The sequence below is a fragment of the Phocoena phocoena genome, chromosome 16, assembly GCF_963924675.1.
Source record: "Phocoena phocoena chromosome 16, mPhoPho1.1, whole genome shotgun sequence".
NCBI classification, from domain to species: Eukaryota; Metazoa; Chordata; class Mammalia; order Artiodactyla; family Phocoenidae; genus Phocoena; species Phocoena phocoena.
The window spans coordinates 5,583,685-5,603,702 of NC_089234.1; the positions used below are offsets into that span (position 1 = coordinate 5,583,685).

Sequence of the window (20,018 nt, forward strand, 5' to 3'; positions counted from 1 at the left end):
TTAGGATTTAAATTACTTTCCATCCTAATGTCTACTGTGTTGCACTTTTGTTTCCTTCCAGAAATGTTTTCATGTGTGTTTCTTATGACATGTCTATGCTAAGTCTGAGAAAATGACATATGTAAGTGTGATAGCTATATAAGCACAGCCAGGTACAGTCAAATAGCCAAACGATAACACTTAGTAAAAATAACAATTTTAATTTTTTTCTTTTAAAAAAATGTTATTGAAATATATTTGATTTGCAACGTTGTGTTAGTTTCAGGTATGCAGCAAAGTGATTCAGTTGTGTGTGTGTGTGTATATATATGTGTGTGTGTGTGTGTTCTTTTTCAGATTCTCTTCCATTGTAGGTTATTACAAGATACTGAGTATAGTTCCCTGTGCTATACATTAGGTCCTTGTTGGTTATCTATTTTATGTATAGTAGTGTGTATATGTTAATCCCAAACTCCTAATTTATTCCCCCCCTTTCCCCCTTTGGTAACCATAAGTTTGTTCTCTAAGTCTGTGAGTCTATGTCTGTTTTGTAAATAAGTTAATTTGTATCATTTTTTTAGATTCCACATATAAGTGATATCAATGGTACTTGTCTTTTTCTGTCTGACTTCACTTAGTATGATAATCACTAGGTCCATCCATGTTGCTGCAAATGGCATTATTTCATTCTTTTTTACGGCTGAGTAATATTCCATTGTGTACATGTACCACATCTTCTTGATCCATTCTTCCAGTCAGTGGACACTTAGATTGCTTCCACATCTTGGCTGTTGTAAATAGTGTTGCTGTGAACACTGGGGCGCATGTGTCTTTTCGAATTATGATAGTAACAGTATTTGGGACATGCTGGCTAAAAGCTCAGGTGCTTGGGTTTGACAAGCCTGGTCTGAATCCTGCCTGTGTCACCAGGTACCCAGTGGGGGACCTTAGCTTTGACTTTCTCAGCTGCCATAGCAGGGCTGAGAGCAGCATGTGTTTCTAACGGTTGTGAGAATTCAATGAGATGATGTATGGAAAGCACAGAGCACAGCACTGGCCCGTACGAAATCTTGATAACTGTCAGCAGTTCTTCTTATGCTTATCGTAATTAATAATCATATTACCGATTGGCAGTGGCTGAGTTAGGCCCAGGGGGGAGGAGCCTGAAAAGTGGCAGAAAATGCTATATAACTCTTTAATTCTCCCCATCTCAGCCCAGCCGCAGTCTGGGTCCTGCCCCATTCTTCTTCTTTCACTGTGAGGTCTCAGAGGCCAGGCTCCTGCTTGGAACAGAAGAATTGTTTGCTTGCAGCTTCCTCTCTGCTATCCCCAAACTGGTTGCCCAGATGCTGGGGATGTGAAGGGGCCAAAAACGAGACGTGAGCAACGAAAAGCTTAACTCCCCCCGGGACTAAGCAGTTTACCGGGGTTCAGAATTAGAGGCCGGCTCTGGCTCCATGACTGTGTAGCCTCTTCAAATCAGGATAAGATTACTACTAGGGCGTCCGAAGAGTTATTCTTCAGCTTTGGGGAAAGGTCATGGGATGTTCAGAGGGAGGATGGGCATGCAGGGAGACCCCATGAGGAATGGGTTCTCTGGAGTCTGATTAGAAGTTGATAAATCAGAACCGAAAGACTCACCCACAGCGAGCTGCTTTTAGAATAAATTTATAAACCTTTGTTGTCTGGCAGAGAAAGTCAGTATCCTGATCGTGCTTGCAGACAGCAGAACACTTTTGTATACATTAATCTGATTTTCACTGGACCTTGAAGGTTAATTTTTGAAATTTGACGGCTCATGATCAATCAATTTATCGATATTTATCGAATGTCCAATTTTAGCTCAACACCCATTCGGCACTTTGCTGGGAGAGAAAAGAAATATGAGATGTGGTTCTTTGATCTACTAGCAAAATTCATGGCAAAATCCATGTTCACTGATTAGTTTTTCTCCCTCCCTGCTTCCTTCTTGTGCATTGAGCAATCATCAGAAAGAGACCCTTTACAAATGAACTTATTCACAAAACAGAAAGAGACTCACAGACATAGAAAACAAACTTATGCTTACCAAAGGGGGAAGGGCGGGGAGGGGTGAATGAGGAGGTTGGGATTAACACATACACACTACTGCATATAAAATAGATAACCAGCAAGGACCTGCTGTAGAGCACAGGGAACTCTACTCAGTATTTTGTGATAACCTATAAGGGAAAAGAATCTGAAAAAGGATAGATGTGTGTGTGTGTGTATATATACACACATACACACGCACGCATGCGCACACACACGCACACACACGCGTGCACACATATAGCTGAATCACTGCGCTGTGTACCTGAAACTCACACGATATTGTAAATCAACTAGACTTCTATAAAAATAATAATACTTTTCTTCAATACCCAGAAAAGCCACAAGCAGAAAAAAAAAAAAAAAAAGGGAAAAGATAACCACCTTTTGTTCACTGGCAGAGTTAACACAGGAGAAGTGGAAATAAGTATATTCATTACAATCTGCCGTCCTTTCTCGGGAGAGAGGAGAGATTCTAGGGACATTGCTTGATTTTTTTTTAAAGCCAGTAACACACATTACTGAAGATTATATATCTGGCAAATAAGAATATAAAACTGGGAAGGTTTCTATTTATCTTCCAGATCCACAGTCGGCTTTTCTCATCCCCCAAAGATCGCTCTGCCTGGGAAAGAAATGAGGGTCTTTCAAATGCAGGTAAAGAACTCATCGTTGACCGGGTGGCACTCCTTCAAAGCCTTTATTAGTCTCTCTCTCCTTTATTTTTATTAACAGTGAAAATGTGCTTTGGAGACTAGTCTTCCCCCAAACGTGAAATGAGAGCTCAGTGACTCCGACAAGATTTGAAGCTGATTTGAATTTCCAAACACACAGGCCTTTAGGCTGGTAGTCTCTGAAAAAACAAACAACGCAGAAGAAATATCGGTTGCCTTAGGTAATGCCTGCAGAAGCCAAGATTACCCCAGATCGCCGAGCACACAGGGGTTAGGCCAGCGTGGAGCAGGGACAAATGTGGAATCTTCTCAGAGCTGGAGCCAGTGCAATTGAAATATAGGCACGGTATCTGTGCGTTCATAAATCACTTTTTACGAAGCTTCAATTCATAGGCGCTCAACTGTAGAAACGCTAGGTGAAACGGTTCCAGTCCCTAACTTTGTTAAGTTTGTTAACGTAAATGGCATGAAGCTAAGCTTTTTTACCCCCTTTCATGAGAGAAATCATATGGGTGTAGGTCAGATTTCTGACGGTCTTGTAATAAGATTGCTGGGTTAATAGAATATTTCTATTCAGAGACTGTAGCAAAAATTCTGAAAGAATTTTTTCACATAGCAAATTCAATTTTTTAATCTCCATTTGAATTTAAGTTTGTAAATGTGACTGATGCGTTGGTATCAATGAGTGTGTGTATGTGATTACACACACACACACACACACACACACACACATTTGTAGCCTCTCTTTTCATTACCCCTCACCACCTGCCTGCCTATATCAAAGGTATCAGGGATCTGAAATCCTTTCCTTAACTGACACAGTCAACTCAAGACAAAAATATTATCTGAAAGGAGCTTTCCTAGTTAATCCTTTGTGGAGCCACCACAGCATGTTTTATAAGCTTATTCTTTAGTAGTGGCCGCTTTTCAGTGTGGATCCTTTAAAAACCTAGCCCAGAAATTGCTTGTAGTAAGAATATGAATCCACAGATGGAAGTTTCTGGTAGTGTGGGCAGCCGGCTCAGGAAGCACACTGGCCACCGGCACTCCACGGGGAGTTTGGGGACATTGGGAAGAATGCCACGTTTCCTTGGGGCACTCGGAGGTGCCTGGGAGAACAGTCAGGCCCAGGTGACCTCATGCGGATGTGTCTGTCTTCTTTCCCTGAGGGCTAGGTCAGCTAAGACGGGCCTCCTCCAGCTCTTCCGACAGGGATGCCTGCTTACGTGGTAGTTAGCAGTTTAATGACCTAGAAACAAGCACAGGCTGGCCCTGAGACCAGAGGTTAAAGGTCCAGGCTGCAGGGAATGTGTCCAAGCAACCCTGGGTGAGCGGGAAGACACATATCCCCTGGATTTCTTTCTTTCCTTTTAGATCTATCTATATTTTCAAAGTTCTCATTCGGGACGAACACTTTTGAGGCAGTCTTAAAACTTGGGTATTCAGGCTGAAGGCAAGGAGTTGCTAAAGAATCTTTCACGACACTTGTTAGAGAGGGTAAGGCAGATTTTGTTCAGAGGGACTGCAGCAGTGGGGTCTTACGGGAGGGGAGAGAGATTGGACTCAACTCCAAATACAAGGAAAAATGGGAGTTTATAGCCAAGGAGCAGGGAAGGGGTCAGTGGATGGAAGATTTCTAAGAGGAAACATCAGGGGTAAGGGGAGTTTTGGCTAAAGTGACTTGACAGGTGGGGGATGAGGAATTTGATCAGATATCAAGGACGGGGGATTTCCTGTAAACTGACCCAGCAGGATCCTTGCTAAAATCGGGCTAAATGGGCCAAGGACAGACCCCAAGAGCGTGGCCTTGTCAAAAAGAGTTCTCAGAGGAGACTGACTCAGGTCAAGAATGGTCTCTGTTGGAGTCGGTGTGTGTGTGGGCACCATGCTTCCGTGGGGGGCTGACTCCTCGACGAGACATTTATGGCCTCCGCATCTTCCTACAAGGTCATTCCCACCTGTTAAAGGGAAATTGCCCTGGACACTGGTTGAAAGCTGCAAGACAGGTTTTATTTGAGCTGCTGCAGTAGGGGAGAGGTTCCAGTGCAGCACCGAGCTCAGCTCTGAGTACGGCAGGCATCTGGGGACCTACTGCTGATGGGGGGAGTGAACGACGCAGCGGACGGAGAGTTACCGAGAAGAACCTGATTAGATATCACAGGTCAGGGAGATTCTTGTGAAACCAGCTTAGCAGGATTTGAATAAAACTGGACTCAGTGGGATTCTCGGGCCTGACAGGCCAAGGCAGCAGGCCTAGACGAAGCCTGGTCAGGAAGAGGGCTCAGAGGAGTCTGACTAAAGTTTGGTCCAGGAGGGAGACCTGTCACACCTCTTCTATGAAAACTGGCCTGAGCTGTCACCTGTGTCCTTTGAACTCTCTATGGTCCAACTTGCTCCCTCAGGAAAGAACAAGGAAGTTTGGTTCAGGAATTAGACTTCCTGTACCCACACTCCTGAGAAGGGCTCAGTGCAAGAATGAGATCTCTCTCAGCCCCCTGAGCTTTGGGAAACCCAGAGAGCAGAGTTTTAGGTCAGGCTTGGGGTTGCAAGGACCAGAAACACACTATTGACGACAAAAGAAAAACGGTTGTAAGGAAACCAGTGAACTTTGTAGGAGAACAGGCCACCGGGTTGCACAAAGTACAGGAACCAAGGGGGCTCCGTGGGGCCCAGTAGCAAGAGCGTGGCCCTTCACTTAGAGCCGCGGTACCAGGATCTGTGCCTGACTCTTGCAGCCCATGTCTTTCAGTTAACCTTCTCAGGCTCCCTCCTGAGTCAGTCATCCCGGGTTAGGAGGCAAGGTCAGAAGTTAGAAACCTGGCTTCTGGGCATCCAACCTTATGGGTGCCTGGCTAACAGGGCAGTTCTCCCAGAAGGAGTCCACAGGCCAAGCTGATGTCCCAAAGGCATAAGTAGGCCCATGGAATCTCAAGTTTGAGAGGGGCCATGGAGGTCGTTTTGTCCAGTTTCTTCCTGATGCCCAACATCTGAAACCCCTCCAGCTCCTGCCCTCGCAGGAGTGGGGAAGCCTCTGCAGAGGAGGCCGACCGCACAGTAGCCCCAAGGCCAGGGGACGCACTCTATCTGAAGGTAGCTCATCACTTGCTCACACAGCTGCGATTGTTAGAAAGCTTTTCTATTGTGTTGGGCTGAAATGAATAACCTTTTTTTAATTTTTAATCTGTACTGAGTAGGCAAAGAGACCCATTAAATATTTTTAAGTTGCTGGAATATGTGGTCTGATCTGTGTTCTAGGAAGACAACTGTATTGTGATATTCTAGGAAGGCGATGACATAGGGTTTAGGCCAGGGCAGGGGCAGGGGATGCTGGGACCGTTGGAGCACTGGGAAACGGCAAAATTATTTACAAGCGGTTGCATAAGGGAGGAGTTAAAGATGTTTCTGGGCGAATAGTGCTACCATCCATGGGGAAGGAAATTCGGGATTCAAGGGCTGGTGCTGCTGGGGGCATCCTGAATTTGTGGGGTTTGGGTGCTCTGCATCTGAGAGACCATCTGTCCTGGATGTCTGTGAAGCAGCTGGAAATTTGTTGTCGAGATCCAGGGAAAGGTCAGGGTTATCGATCTCGATGTGGGCATCCTTTACAGGTGGGTGTTGTGAGCAACGAGGAGAACAGGTGAGATGAGTGCAGGAGCCAGTGTGTGAAGTGGGAAGAGAGTGGGCTACAAAGCCTAAGGTACCCACGGGCGTGGGGTGGGAAGAGCTGTAACTTGAGGTCCGGTGCCAGTGTTGACCTTGCCCTCAATTTGTCCTTTATTTTTGGAAAAGTCTCTCCACTTCCTCAGGTCTCAGACAACGGTGGTTTAGGCTTCACCCGTGTCCGGGGGCGGCTCTAAAACTCAGTGATGTGGGTGGCAGTCTCTGTTACAGAAGCTACATCGGAGGTATTTGGTCCAGTTGGAGTTCCGAGTGCTCATGCAGGGAATCTGAAGTGAACGTCAGCTCTGCATTTTCATTTTTGTTTCCTTCATTTGCCCAATGCAACTATTCAGTGCCTCGGTCACTGGAAATTCCAGAACTGGGAAGGGCAGAGACTTGATTTCTTATGGTAAAGTTGTCCTCTTGTCCAGACCTTTGAAACCTCCTGGCCAGGGTAAAATTTCAGTTTACTATGATTAATAGGCTCCTAACACTAAGGGAGAAAAAACTGTAGGAAGGATGACTATTTTTTTTTAATGTTTATCATTCATTTATTTATTTATTCCCCCCCTGCCACTTTCCCCACTTGGTGTCCATACATTTTTTTTCTCTACTTCTGTGTCTCGATTTCTGCTCTGCAAACCGGTTCATCTGTACCATTTTCTAGGTTCCACATATATGCGTTAATATACGATATTTGTTTTTCTCTTTCTGACTTACTTCATTCTGTATGACAGTCTCTACATGCATCCACATCTCTACAAATGACCCAATTTCGTTCCCTTTTATGGCTGAGTAATATTCCATTGTATATATGTGCCACATCTTCTTTATCCATTCGTCTGTCAATGGGCATTTAGGTTGCTTCCATGACCTGGCTATTGTAAATAGCGCTGCAATGAACATCAAGGTGCATGTGTCTTTTTGAATTATGGTTTTCTCTGGGTATATGTCCAGTAGTGGAATTGCTGGGTCATATGGTAATTCTATTTTTAGTTTTTTAGGGAACCTCCATACTGTTCTCCATAGTGGCTGTATCAATTTACATTCCTACCAACAGTGCAAGAAGGTTCCCTTCTCTCCACACCCTCTCCAGCATTTGTTGTTTGTAGATTTTCTGATGATGCCCGTTCTAACTGGTGTGAGGTGATACCTCATTGTAGTTTTGATTTGCATTTCTCTAATGATCAGTGATGTTGAGCATTCTTTCATGTGCTTGTTGGCAATCTGTATGTCTTCTTTGGAGAAATGTCTATTTAGGTCTTCTGCCCATTTTTGGATTGGGTGTTTGTTTTTTTGATATTGAGCTGCATGAGCTGCTTGTATATTTTGGAGATTAATCCTTTGTCAGTTGCTTCATTTGCAAATATTTTCTCCCATTCTGAGGGTTGTCTTTTCATCTTGTTTATGGTTTCCTTTGCTGTGCAAAAGCTTTGAAGTTTCATTAGGTCCCATTTGTTTATTTTTGTTTTTATTTCCATTACTCTAGGAGGTGGATCAAAAAAGATCTTGCTGTGATTTATGTCAAAGAGTGTTCTTCCTATGTTTTCCTCTAAGAGTTTTACAGTGCCCGGTCTTATATTTAGGTCTCAAATCCATTTTGAGTTTATTTTTGTGTATGGTGTTAGGGAGTGTTCTAATTTCATTCTTTTATATGTAGCTGTCCAGTTTTCCCAGCACCACTTATTGAAGAGACTGTCTTTTCTCCATTGTATATCCTTGCCTCCTTTGTCATAGATTAGTTGACCATAGGTGCGTGGGTTTATCTCTGGGCTTTCTATCCTGTTCCATTGATCTGTATTTCTGTTTTTGTGCCAGTACCATACTGTCTTGATTACTGTAGCTTCATAGTATAGTCTGAAGACAGGGAGTCTGATTCCTCCAGCTCCGTTTTTTTCCCTCAAGACTGCTTTGGCTATTTGGGGTCTTTTGTGTCTCCATACAAATTTTAAGATTCTTTGTTCTAGTTCTGTAAAAAAATGCCATTGGTAATTTGATAGGGATTGCACTGAATCTGTAGATTGCTTTGGGTAGTATAATCATTTTCACAATATTGATTCTTCCAATCCAAGAACATGGTATATCTCTCCATCTGTTGGTACCATCTTTAATTTCTTTCATCAGTGTCTTATAGATTTCTGCATACAGGTCTTTTGTCTCCCTTGGTAGGTTTATTCCTAGGTATTTTATTCATTTTGTTGCAATGGTAAATGGGAGTGTTTCCTTAATTTCTCTTTCAGACTTTTCATCATTAGTATATAGGAATGCAAGAGATTTCTGTGCATTAATTTTGTATGCTGCAACTTTACCAGACTCATTGATTAGCTCTCGTAGTTTTCTGGTGGCATCTTTAGGATTCTCTATGTATAGTATCATGCCATCTGCAAACAGTAACAGTTTTACTTCTTCTTTTCCAGTTTGGATTCCTTTTATTTCTTTTTCTTCTCTGACTGCCGTGGCTAGGACTTCCATAGCTATGTTGAATAATAATGATGAGAGAGGAAATCCTTGTCTTGTTCCTGATCTTAGAGGCAATGCTTTCAGTTTTTCACCATTGAGAATGATGTTTGCTGTGGGTTGTCGTATATGGCCTTTATTATGTTGAGGTAGGTTCCCTCTATGCCCACATTCTGGAGAGTTGTTATCATAAGTGGGTGTTGAATTTTGTTGAAAGCTTTTTCTGCATCTATTGAGATGATCATTTGGTTTTCATTCTTCAGTTTGTTAATATGGTATATCACATTGATTGATTTATGTATATTGAAGAATCCTTGCATCCCTGGGATAAATCCCACTTGATCATGGTGTATGATCCTTTTAATGTGTTGTTGGATTCTGTTTGCTAGTATTTTGTTGAGGATTTTTGCATCTATATTCATCAGTAATATTGGTCTGTAATTTTTTTTTTTTTGTAGTCTCTTTGTCTGGTTTTGGTATCAGGGTGATGGTGGCCTCATAGAATGAGTTTGGGAGTTTTCTCTGCAATATTTTGGAAGAGTCTGAGAAGGATGGGTGTTAGCTCTTTTCTAAATGTTTGATAGAATTTACCTGTGAAGCCATCTGGTCCTGGACTTTTGTTTGTTGGAAGGTTTTTAATCACAGTTTCAATTTCATTACTTGTGATTGGTCTGTTCATATTTTCTATTTCTTCCTGGTTCTGTCTTGGAAGGTTATATCTTTCTAAGAATCTGTCCATTTCTTCCAGGTTGTCCACTTTATTGGCATATATTGCTTGTAGTAGTCTCTTAGGATGTTTTGTATTTCTGCGGTGTGTGTTGTAACTTCTCCATTTTCATTTCTAATTTTATTGATTTGAGTCCTCTCCCTCTTTTTCTTGATGAGTCTGACTAATCGTTTATCAGCTTTGTTTATCTTCTCAAAGAACCAGCATCTCGTTTTATTGGTCTTTGCTATTGTTTTCTTTGTTTCTATTTCATTTATTTCTGCGCTGATCTTTATGATTTCTTTCCTTCTGCTAACTTTGGGTTTTGTTTGTCCTTCTTTTTCTAGTTCCTTTAGGTGTAAGGTTAGATTGTTTATTTGAGATTTTTCTTGTTTCTTGAGATAGGCTTGTATGGCTATAAACTTCCCTCTTAGAAATGCTTTTGCTGCATCCCATAGGTTTTGGATCGTCTTGTTTTCATTGTCATTTGTCTCTAGGTATTTTTTGATTTCCTCTTTGATTTCTTCAGTGATCTCTTGGTTATTTAGTAACGTATTATTTAGCCTCCATGTGTTTGTGTTTTTTACGTTTTTTTCCCTGTAATTGATTTCTAATCTCATAGTGTTGTGGTCAGAAAAGATGCTTGACATGCTTTCAATTTTCTTAAATTTACTGAGACTTGATTTGTGACCTAAGATGTGATCTATCCTGGAGAATGTTCCATGCGCACTTGAGAAGAAAGTGTAGTCTGCTCTTTTTGGATGGAGTGTCCTATAAATATCAGTTAAATCTATCTGGTCTGTTGTGTCATTTAAAGTTTGTGTTTCCTTATTAATTTTCTGTTTGGATGATATGTCCATTGGTGTAAGTGAGGTGTTAAAGTCCCCCCATTATTGTGTTACTGTCGATTTCCTCTTTTTGAGCTGTTAGCAGTTGCCTTATATATTGAGGTGCTGCTATGTTGGGTGCATATATATTTATAATTGTATCTTCTTCTTGCATTGATGCCTTGATCATTACGTAGTGTCCTTCCTTGTCTCTTGTAACATTCTTTATTTTAAAGTCTATTTTATCTGATATGAGTATTAATACTCCAGCTTTCTTTTGATTTCCATTTGCCTGGAATATCTTTTTCCATCCCCTCACTTTCAGTTTGTATGTATCCCTAGGTCTGAAGTGGGTCTCTTGTAGACAGCATATATATGGGTCTTGTTTTTGTATCCATTTAGGAAGCCTGTGTCTTTTGGTTGGAGCATTTAATCGGTTCACGTTTAAGGTAATTATTGATGTGCATGTTCCTATGACCAGTTTCTTAATTGTTTTGGGTTTGTTTTTGTAGGTCCTTTTCTTCTCTTGTGTTTCCCACTTAGAGAAGTTCCTTTAGCATTTGCTATAGAGCTGGTTTGGTGGTGCTGAATTCTCTTAGCTTTTGCTTGTCTGTAAGGCTTTTGATTTTTCCATTGAATCTGATTGAGATCCTTGCTGGGTAGAGTAATCTTGGTTGTACGTTTTTTCCCTTTCATCACTTTAAGTACATCATGCCACTCCTTTCTGGCCTGTAGAGTTTCTGCTGAGAAATCAGCTGTTAACCTTATGGGAGTTCCCTTGTATGTTATTTTTTGTTTTTCCCTTGCTGCTTTAAATAGTTTTTCATTGTCATAATTTTTGCCAATTTGATTACTATGTGTCTCAGCGTGTTTCTCCTTGGGTTTATCCTGTATGGGACTCTGCGCTTCCTGGACTTGGGTGGCTATTTCCTTTCCCATGTTATGGAAGTTTTTGACTATAATCTCTTCAAATATTTTCTTGGGTCCTTTCTCTGTTCTCCTTCTGGGACCCCTGTGATGCAAATGTTGTTCTGTTTTATGTTGTCCCAGAGATCTTTTAGGGTGTCTTCATTTCTTTTCATTCTTTTTTCTTAATTCTGTTCCACAGCAGTGAATTCCACCATTCTGTCTTCCAGGTCACTTATCATAAGTTCTTCTGCCTCAGTTATACTGCTATTGATTGCTTCTAGTGTATTTTTCATTTCAGTTATTGTGTTGCTCATCTCTGTTTGTTTGTTCTTTAATTCTTCTAGGTCTTTGTTAAACATTTCTTGCATCTTCTCTGTCTTTGCCTCCATTCTTTTTCCAAGGTCCTGGATCATCTTCACTATCATTGTTCTGAATTCTTTTTTTGTAAGATTGCCAACCTCCATTTCATTTAGTTGTTTTTCTGGGGTTTTATCTTGTTCCTTCATCTGGTACGTAGCCCTCCGCCTATTCATCTTGTCTGTCTTTCTGTGAATGTGGTTTTTGTTCCACAGGCTGCAGGGTTGTCGTTCTTCTTGCTTCTGCTGTCTGCCCTTTAGGATGACTATTTCTTCCCAGACTTACATCTGTTTTCAAAATCAGTGAGAGGTAGGAAGTCTCTTTCAAATTTCCATTCTCCGTGTTATAAAACGATTCCGTTTACAGTTTCCCCATCACCATGCTACCTGTCTGCCTATGAGACTGCTTGCTCTAATGATTTAGAAAGGATTGGGAGAATCAGGTGCACATTTAAGCCATTTCTGGGGAAATCACTTACAGGAAATGTATGTAAAGGGGATTGACGAAGGTCACTGTTTCAATTAGTAATTCACTTAGGTAAAGAAGAAGGTGGGATAGCATGAAATTTTCTCCCTCCTGATCAATTAAGCCTGACCTTTACAAATGGCAATTTTTCAAGGGTGGGTCTTTGATTGATGAGTGGGATGAAGTGATTATATTTCCACTTAAAACTTGAGGATAATTGTGCCTTTATACCAGCTTTTGTAAGGACAGTGATTTGCTTCTGTCATAATCATAGTTCCAATTTTATTTCATAGAGTCAGACAGTCAGTTGCCCCAATAAAACATGGACCGTTGACCACGCTTTGAGGAAGGGTTGTTCTATTATACCTTAAAAACCACCCTGGATCTGATGTGAATTGTGTTTCTTTTCTCTTCTGGAAGTTATTTGTAATGCAGTTTCTCTATGAATGAGGTATAGAAGGGACACCAAATTTTTATTTATTTATTTATTTAAATTGAACTATAGTTGATTTACAATGTTGCCTTAGTTTCAGGTGTACAGTAAAGTGATTCAGTTATACATATATATAAATATATATACTCTTTTTTTATATTCTCTTCCATCATAGGTTATTACAAGGTATTGAGTAGAGTTCCCTGTGCTCTACAGTAGGTCCTTGTTGGTTGTCTATTTTATACATAGTAATGTGTATCTGTTAATCCCAAACTCTTAATTTATCCCTCCCCCATCCCCTTTACCCCTCTGGTAACCATAAGTTTGTTTTCTATGTCTGTGAATCTGTTTCTGTTTCATAAATAAGTCTACTTGAGGGACACCAAATTTATCTGTTTGTTTTCCCTGAAAAAACTGTTTTTTAAATTAAGGCTCTAATTGTTGGAGCAGAACGATGTGGATACTTTTTATACAGAGCTGTTTTTTTTTTTTTTTTTGGCGGTACGTGGGCCTCTCACTGCTGTGGCCTCTCCCGTTGCCAAGCACAGGCTCCAGACGCGCAGGCTCAGTGGCCATGGCTCATGGGCCCAGCTGCTCCGCAGCATGTGGGATCTTCCCGGACCAGGGCGCGAACCTACGTCCCCTGCATCGGCAGGTGGGCTCTCAACCACTGCGCCACCAGGGAGGCCCTGTACAGAGCTGTTTTGATCACACTGTACTTATCTGCCTTATTATAGATTCCTCCCTGCCCATGGGGAGGATTCCTCTCTTGAGCAATGTTTCAGAGTGTCTTTTTTTTTTTTTAAATATTATTTATTTACTTATTTTTTTAGTTTTTTTGGCTCTGTTGGGTCTTCGTTTCTGTGCGAGGGCTTTCTCTAGTTGTGGCAAGCGGGGGCCGCTCTTCATCGCGGTGCGCGGGCCTCTCACTGTCGCGGCCTCTCTTGTTGCGGAGCACAGGCTCCAGACGCGCAGGCTCAGTAGTTGTGGCTCACGGGCCCCGTTGCTCCACGGCATGTGGGATCCTCCCAGACCAGGGCTCGAACCCGTGTCTCCCGCATTAGCAGGCAGACTCTCAACCACTGCGCCACCAGGGAAGCCCCAGAGTGTCTTTTTAAAAAAATTATTATTATTAGTTAATTAACATATTTACTTTTGGCTGTCTTGGGTCTTCGTTGCTGCGCGTAGGCTTTCTCTAGTTGTGGCGAGCAGGGGCTACTATTCAGTGTGGTGCGTGGGTTTCTCATTGCGGTGGCTTCTCTTGTTGCGGAGCACACGGGCTCTAGGCACGTGGGCTTCAGTAGTTGCGGCACGCAGGCTCACTAGTTGTGGCTCGCGGGCTCTAAAGCGCAGGCTCAGTAGTTGTGGCGCACAGGCTTAGTTGCTCCACGGCATGTGGGATCTTCCCAGGCCAGGGCTCGAACCCGTGTCCCCTGCATTGGCAGGCGGGTTCTTAACCACTGTGCCACCAGGGAAGCCCATTATTATTATATTTTAAGAGTGTCTTTAATCAAAACAATTTCTTTGGTCAGAAATCACATCAGTCCTCAGAGAGCAAAGTATAAACTCCTTGGCCCAGCATTCCCTTCGCCCTCTGTCTATAGTCCATTCTTCTAGATTTTTCTCCAGTTGGATAGCCTTGCAGCACCGGTGCTCAACACTTGCTTATGTCTCTCCTTGGCCATGGTGAGACTCTCCTGAAACTGACTTCTATGTATTTCTGTTGAGAAAATCCTTCCTTTTTCAGATTAATTCCCTGAATCAACCTGCCCCACCCCTAGTCTCCCAAGAGCATTTTGTTTTTTCAGCAATCAGTTCTTCCAGTGTTTTCTTGTTTCCTTTGTAGATTTGTCCATTTTTTCCCCTTAAAGACTGTGGGCTCGGAGAGCAAGGACCTTGTCCCACTCATCTCCATGATCCCAAGTTCAGGGACTGGCCCATGAACTTGGGCCAGTTGTCCACTAGATTGAATGGCATTATTAGTATGAAGGATTGACGTGGAGCCTACTGCATCCAGGGATCCGACCTGCCCCTCCCAGGAAGCCCACAGAGCAGGCCGGGAATTGGATCCTGTGACGGCCGCTGAGACCCTGACAGGGAAAGCATTTGTCTTTGGATTTTCTTTTTTTTTTTTTTGTGGTACGCGGGCCTCTCACTGTTGTGGCCTCTCCCGTTGCGGAGCACAGGCTCCGGACGCGCAGGCTCAGTGGCCATGGCTCACGGGCCCAGCTGCTCCGCAGCATGTGGGATCTTCCCGGACCGGGGCACGAACCCGTGTCCCCTGCATCGGCAGGCAGACTCGCAACCACTGCGCCACCAGGGAAGTCCTGGATTTTTTTTTTTTAATTAATTTATTTTTGGCTGCATTGGGTCTTTGTTGCTGCACGTGGGATTTTCTCTAGTTGCATCGAGCGGGAACTTTTTTGTTGTGGTGTGTGGGCTTCTCATTTTGGTGGCTTCTCTTGTTGCGGAGCACAGGCTCTAGGTGCGTGCGCTTCAGTAGTTGTGGCACACGGGCTCAGTAGTTGTGGCTCACGGGCTCTAGAGTGCAGGCTCAGCTGTTGTGGTGCACAGGCTAAGTTGCTCTGCGGCATGTGGAATCTTCCCGGACCAGGGCTTGAACCCATGTTCCCCGCACTGGCGGGCAGATTCTTAACCACTGCTCCACCAGGGATGTCCTCGTCTTTGGATTTTTCCAAGATTCTTTCAAGGGCTTTGTATGACAGGTACCTGTCCTCTGACTCAGCTTCCTTTGTTGAGAGGGACAACCTTCCACTGAGCGTCTCCTTTCTGCTTTATCCACCCAGCCTCCACCCTGTTCTGCAAGAGGGAGGTGGGAAAAAGCAGCCCAGCTCCTGGTCCCCAGAGAAGAAAGGACATTTATTCCTGCTTTCTGAGCAAGACATAAAGAGACATGTTTGGGTTAGTTATGCCAACTTGTATAGGACATTATTGGAAAGAAAATAGACCAAGTTGCTTTTGTCACAGGGACATGTGATGGTTCCTGTTTGTCCTCTGATGAATAACCGTTCTGCTCACATCCTCTCCTGAATTCTGCTTAGAGGCTGCCTGGGTCTTGACCCTCAGTTTTGCTGCAATCACCAATAAATAGTGCAATAAGCAATTTTTCCCCCTATACGAGTTTCTGCCTCTAGCTTCATCTTTGCCCATCACCTGGTGCATAATCTAATTTTTAAAATAATTGGTGAAATAATGTACTAAACGAAGAGCTCAGCTGAAGATTACCCAGTTGTGTAGCTTTGTGTCAGAAAGAACTGCATCCAGGCGGATTTAACTGCTTCCCCTCAGAGGCATGGACACTTAGTTACCGCCTCCTGTGTACTGAGGAGCAAAACCACCTCATCCAGATCTGAGGAAGTCGGATGATGGGGTGGACATGACAGGGACAGTCCCTGAGGGCCACTGTGTCCTATTCTTAGAAAGGGGGAATGAGTTTCAATTCATTTCTCCCCAGAGGGTATGAGCCTTTCATCCACTGTGCAGTCTCTCTAAGCTCAAGATTGCTGTCCCATTTCAGAGATGGTACCACCATCCATCTGGTCGGCCAAGCTGGAACCCAAGGAGTCTTTCTGTGTCTCTCACACTCCCACATCCAATCCCTGACTACATTCTTGTGATTTACCTCCTAATCATCTCTGGGATCCACCCTCTTCTCTCCGTCCCTGCTGCCGTGTTGGTTGGACTCCTGCACTAGTCCATGCTTTCTGCCTAGTCTCCACCTATAGATAGAATGAGCTGTTGAGGCCACGTTGCTCCCCACTTAAAAATCTTTCCATTCCTTTCCGTTGCTCTTAGAATAAAGAAAGTTCTTAGTTTCTTTCATCATCAGCATCTTATAGTTTTCAAAGTACAGGTCTTTTGCCTCCTTAGGTAGGTTCATTCGTAGGTATTTTATTCTTTCTGATGCGATGATAAATGGGATTATTTCCTTAATTTTTCTTTCTGATTGTTCATTGTTAGTGTATAGACATGCAACAGACTTCTGTGTATTAATTTCGTATCCTGTGAATTTACCGAATTCACTGATTAGCTCTAGTAGTTTTCTGGTGGCATTTTTAGGATTTTCTATGTATAGTATCATGTCATCTGCGAACAGTGACAGTTTCACTTCTTCTTTTCCAATTTGGATACCTTTTATTTCTTTTTCTTCTCTTACTGCTGTGGCTAGGACTTCCAATACTATGTTGAATAAAAGTGGCAAGAGTGGGCATCCTTGTTTTTTCCTGATCTTAGAGGAAATGCTTTCAGTTTTTCACTGTTGAGTATGATGTTAGCTGTGGGTTTGTCATATATGGCCTTTATAATGTTGAGGTATGTTCCCTCTATGCCCACTTTCTGGAGAGTTTTGATCATAAATGGATGTTGAATTTTATTAAAAAAAAAAAAAAAAGTTCTTGCTGTGGTCTCAAAGGCCCTGGGGGCCCTGGCCCCTGAGCTCCACCATCTCCACCTCCCTCTCTCTAATCCACTCGTGCTCTCCATGAGCCTTCTGCTGTGGGATCCTTGTATTAATACTGTACGAGCTGGTCCTCCGGCTTGAGCTATGCCACTCATTCCCTTCTCCCTAAGTGACCTTGACTCATTCTACAGATCCTCACCCGTGTGTCCTAGGGAAGCCATCCCTGATCTCAAGACCAACCCCACCTCAGGTACCTGGAGTCCACCTTCCTCTCCTTTGTTGCCCTTGTCACAGTCACGTGATGTTTATTTGTATTTGATGAATATCTGTCCCTTCATCCAGACTGTAAGTTGCACAAGAGCTTAGATTTTGCTTGCCAGCCCCCGTGCCAAGCCCAGGTGCTCTGTAAACACCTGTTTGGGGGATGAGCTGGCTGGCTGCAGGAAGGAGAGCCTGGAGAGCTGTGCGGACAGGGAATCAGACACATCACCGTGGCTGACATCGGAAGGACTCTGAGGTGCCATGCTGAGACGTTATGTCTAGTTCCCTTCCTGCTTTCTCTTTTTCCACGCTCTGAATTGATCCCACCCTCTCTCCTGACCCCCATCTTCTCAATCTCCTTCCTCTGACGTCATCACCCTCTCTCCTCTCAGCGTTGCCTGGCCCCAGAGCCACGAACCCCAGCCTGTGCAGACGCTTGTATGGGGCTCAGACGTTGTTACTGGTGCGACTTCAGGCTGCTTTAAATTAGAAAGGTTTATTGGTTTCTACTTCCTTATTAATTGTTAGTTGTATATCAAGAGCCCCCCAAGAGAAAAATAACACTTACGAATAATTGTCGGAAGTCACACACTCCTTCCGAGGGTTGTATATTATTGGGGAAAGACTGCAAATAGAAGGCACTTTCCCAAACGCTTGTGGGCCCCACTGTGCGGAATGCTGTTTGTTTCGGTGAAATATTGTTAATAGGGCGTGGAGAGAATAGACTTGGTTAAAAGCTAAAGTGGTATTTTTTTTTTTTGGAGTAGCTTTTGCAATTGAAAGCGACACATGGAATTAAATGTATTTTTGAAGCTTATTGTGTTTTGAATATCATGATCGTGTTAGTGTCAAGCTTTCCAGCACAAAAGGAATTTTTATCTGGCAGCTGTAATGTGATGGAGGCAGAGGGCCCAAGGATCTGACGAAAGCATCTTCCCAAAAAAACAGAACTGTCTATCCTTATCGCTTATTTTATGTCTTGGTAAAAATACCAGTGCTGGCCATAAGCTCATTGGTTTTTTTTTTTTTTTTTTTTTTTTTTAGTAATCAAGAAGATTTAATTCACATCTATGGAATATTTCATCCAATAACAACAGAATACATTCTTCTCAAGCTCACATGAAACATTCACCAAATTAGACAACATTCTGGGCAATAAAACATACTTTAACATATTAAAAAGAATAGAAATTATACAATGTCTGCTTTCAGACCACAAAGGAATTAAACTAGTAATCAATAACAGAAAGATAGCTGGAAAATCCCCCACTACTTTATTGGAGTATAATTGCTTTACAATGGTGTGTTAGTTTCTGCTTTATAACAAAGTGAATCAGTTATACATATATATATGTTCCCATATCCCTTCCCTCTTGCCTCTCCCTCCCTCCCACCCTCCCTATCCCACCCCTCTAAGTGGTCACAAACCACCGAGCTGATCTCCCTGTGCTATGCGGCTGCTTCCCACTAGCTATCTGTTTTACATTTGGTAGTGTATATATGTCCATGCCACTCTCTCACTTTGTCACAACTTGCCCTTCCCCCTCCCCGTGTCCTCAAGTCGATTCTCTAGTAGGTCTGTGTCTTTATTCCTGTCTTACCCCTAGTTTATTCATAATTCAAAAAGAGTCATGTTCCAAAATGTTCATTGCAGCTCTGTTTACAATAGCAAGGACATGGAAGCAGCCTAATTGTCCATCATCAGATGAATGGATAAAGAAGATGTGGCACATATATACAATGGAATATTACTCAGCCATAAAACGAAACGAAATTGAGATATTTGTAGTGAGGTGGATGGACCTAGAGTCTGTCACACAGTGAAATAAGTCAGAAAGAGGAAAACAAATGCCGTATGCTAACACATATATATGGAACATAAGCTCATTCTTGTAAAGCATTGATTTGTGAACAGATGACTGAAACTGCTTCCTTCTCTCTCTCTCTCTGGGTGGGGTTGCTGGCTGACAGCTTGCCCTTAGCTCAGGTGGTGAAATGCAGTAGGCAGGGAGGACCTGCCTGGCTGAGGGAAAGCTCGTTATGAGCGGGCATCATCGCCAGGAAAGGAAAATTAAGCTCGACACCCCTTTCCGGCTTCAGAGGGAAGGCAGACTCTCATCTCCTGGTGCAAACCATATTCCTGGGTTCGAGCAGGAGGCAGGTGAGATCTGCTCCTCGTTCGAAGGTGCCATTGTCCTTTGAAGGGCCTTGGCTTCATGTCACGAGCCTGCGTTGGCACCTGAGGAGCCCTTCTGTTTATAAAAGTTTCCAGAACATTCTCCCCTTAGACTGGTATTTGACAACGCTGCTGTCTGACCTCTGTGCCGAGGGCAGAGCTCCTGAATCTTATTTGAAGAGCTTCAGCTGTGAAATTTCTGTTCTTCACAAACTACCTGGGCCACAGGGGGCTGAGTTTCCTTCAAGTGGTGCATGTGGTTCTTTTTAAATGGAACTCTTTCTGAAAATGGAATCTTAGGGGAAGCCAGTTTGTCAAACGGATAGAAACACAGGAGCTCTGGCTGAAGGCGGGCAGTGGGCACACATGCCCAGGTGGGCCCTCTCCCCTGAGATGTTCTGGAAGTCTGCTGGTGTGTGGGAGCCTGATTCGAAAGCGATCATCGGCAGAGGCCTGGGAGGAGAGCACAGACCGTTTCTATAGAAGTGGATTGTTTTCTCTTTGGATGTTGAGACATCACACAGTGAACCTGTAGCCCTGTGGAATGAGCAGGTCTATCACTGCGGGCAGTCCGTTTTCACCTGCTTTCCTCACTGATCTGCACTCGAGTTCTTAAATCCCTCT

At 43.2% G+C, this 20,018-nt stretch overlaps 1 protein-coding gene across 2 annotated transcripts in view; it reads left to right on the forward strand.

The window, feature by feature from the left end:
- Positions 1-20,018, forward strand: part of C16H10orf90 (chromosome 16 C10orf90 homolog) — a 231,691-nt gene that overhangs the window by 23,116 nt on the left and 188,557 nt on the right. For both annotated transcript variants that reach the window (XM_065894516.1, XM_065894518.1), the window contains exon 2: positions 2,634-2,706. In XM_065894516.1, the coding sequence (XP_065750588.1) occupies positions 2,634-2,706 (73 nt within the window). The remainder of the gene's footprint in view (positions 1-2,633; positions 2,707-20,018) is intronic.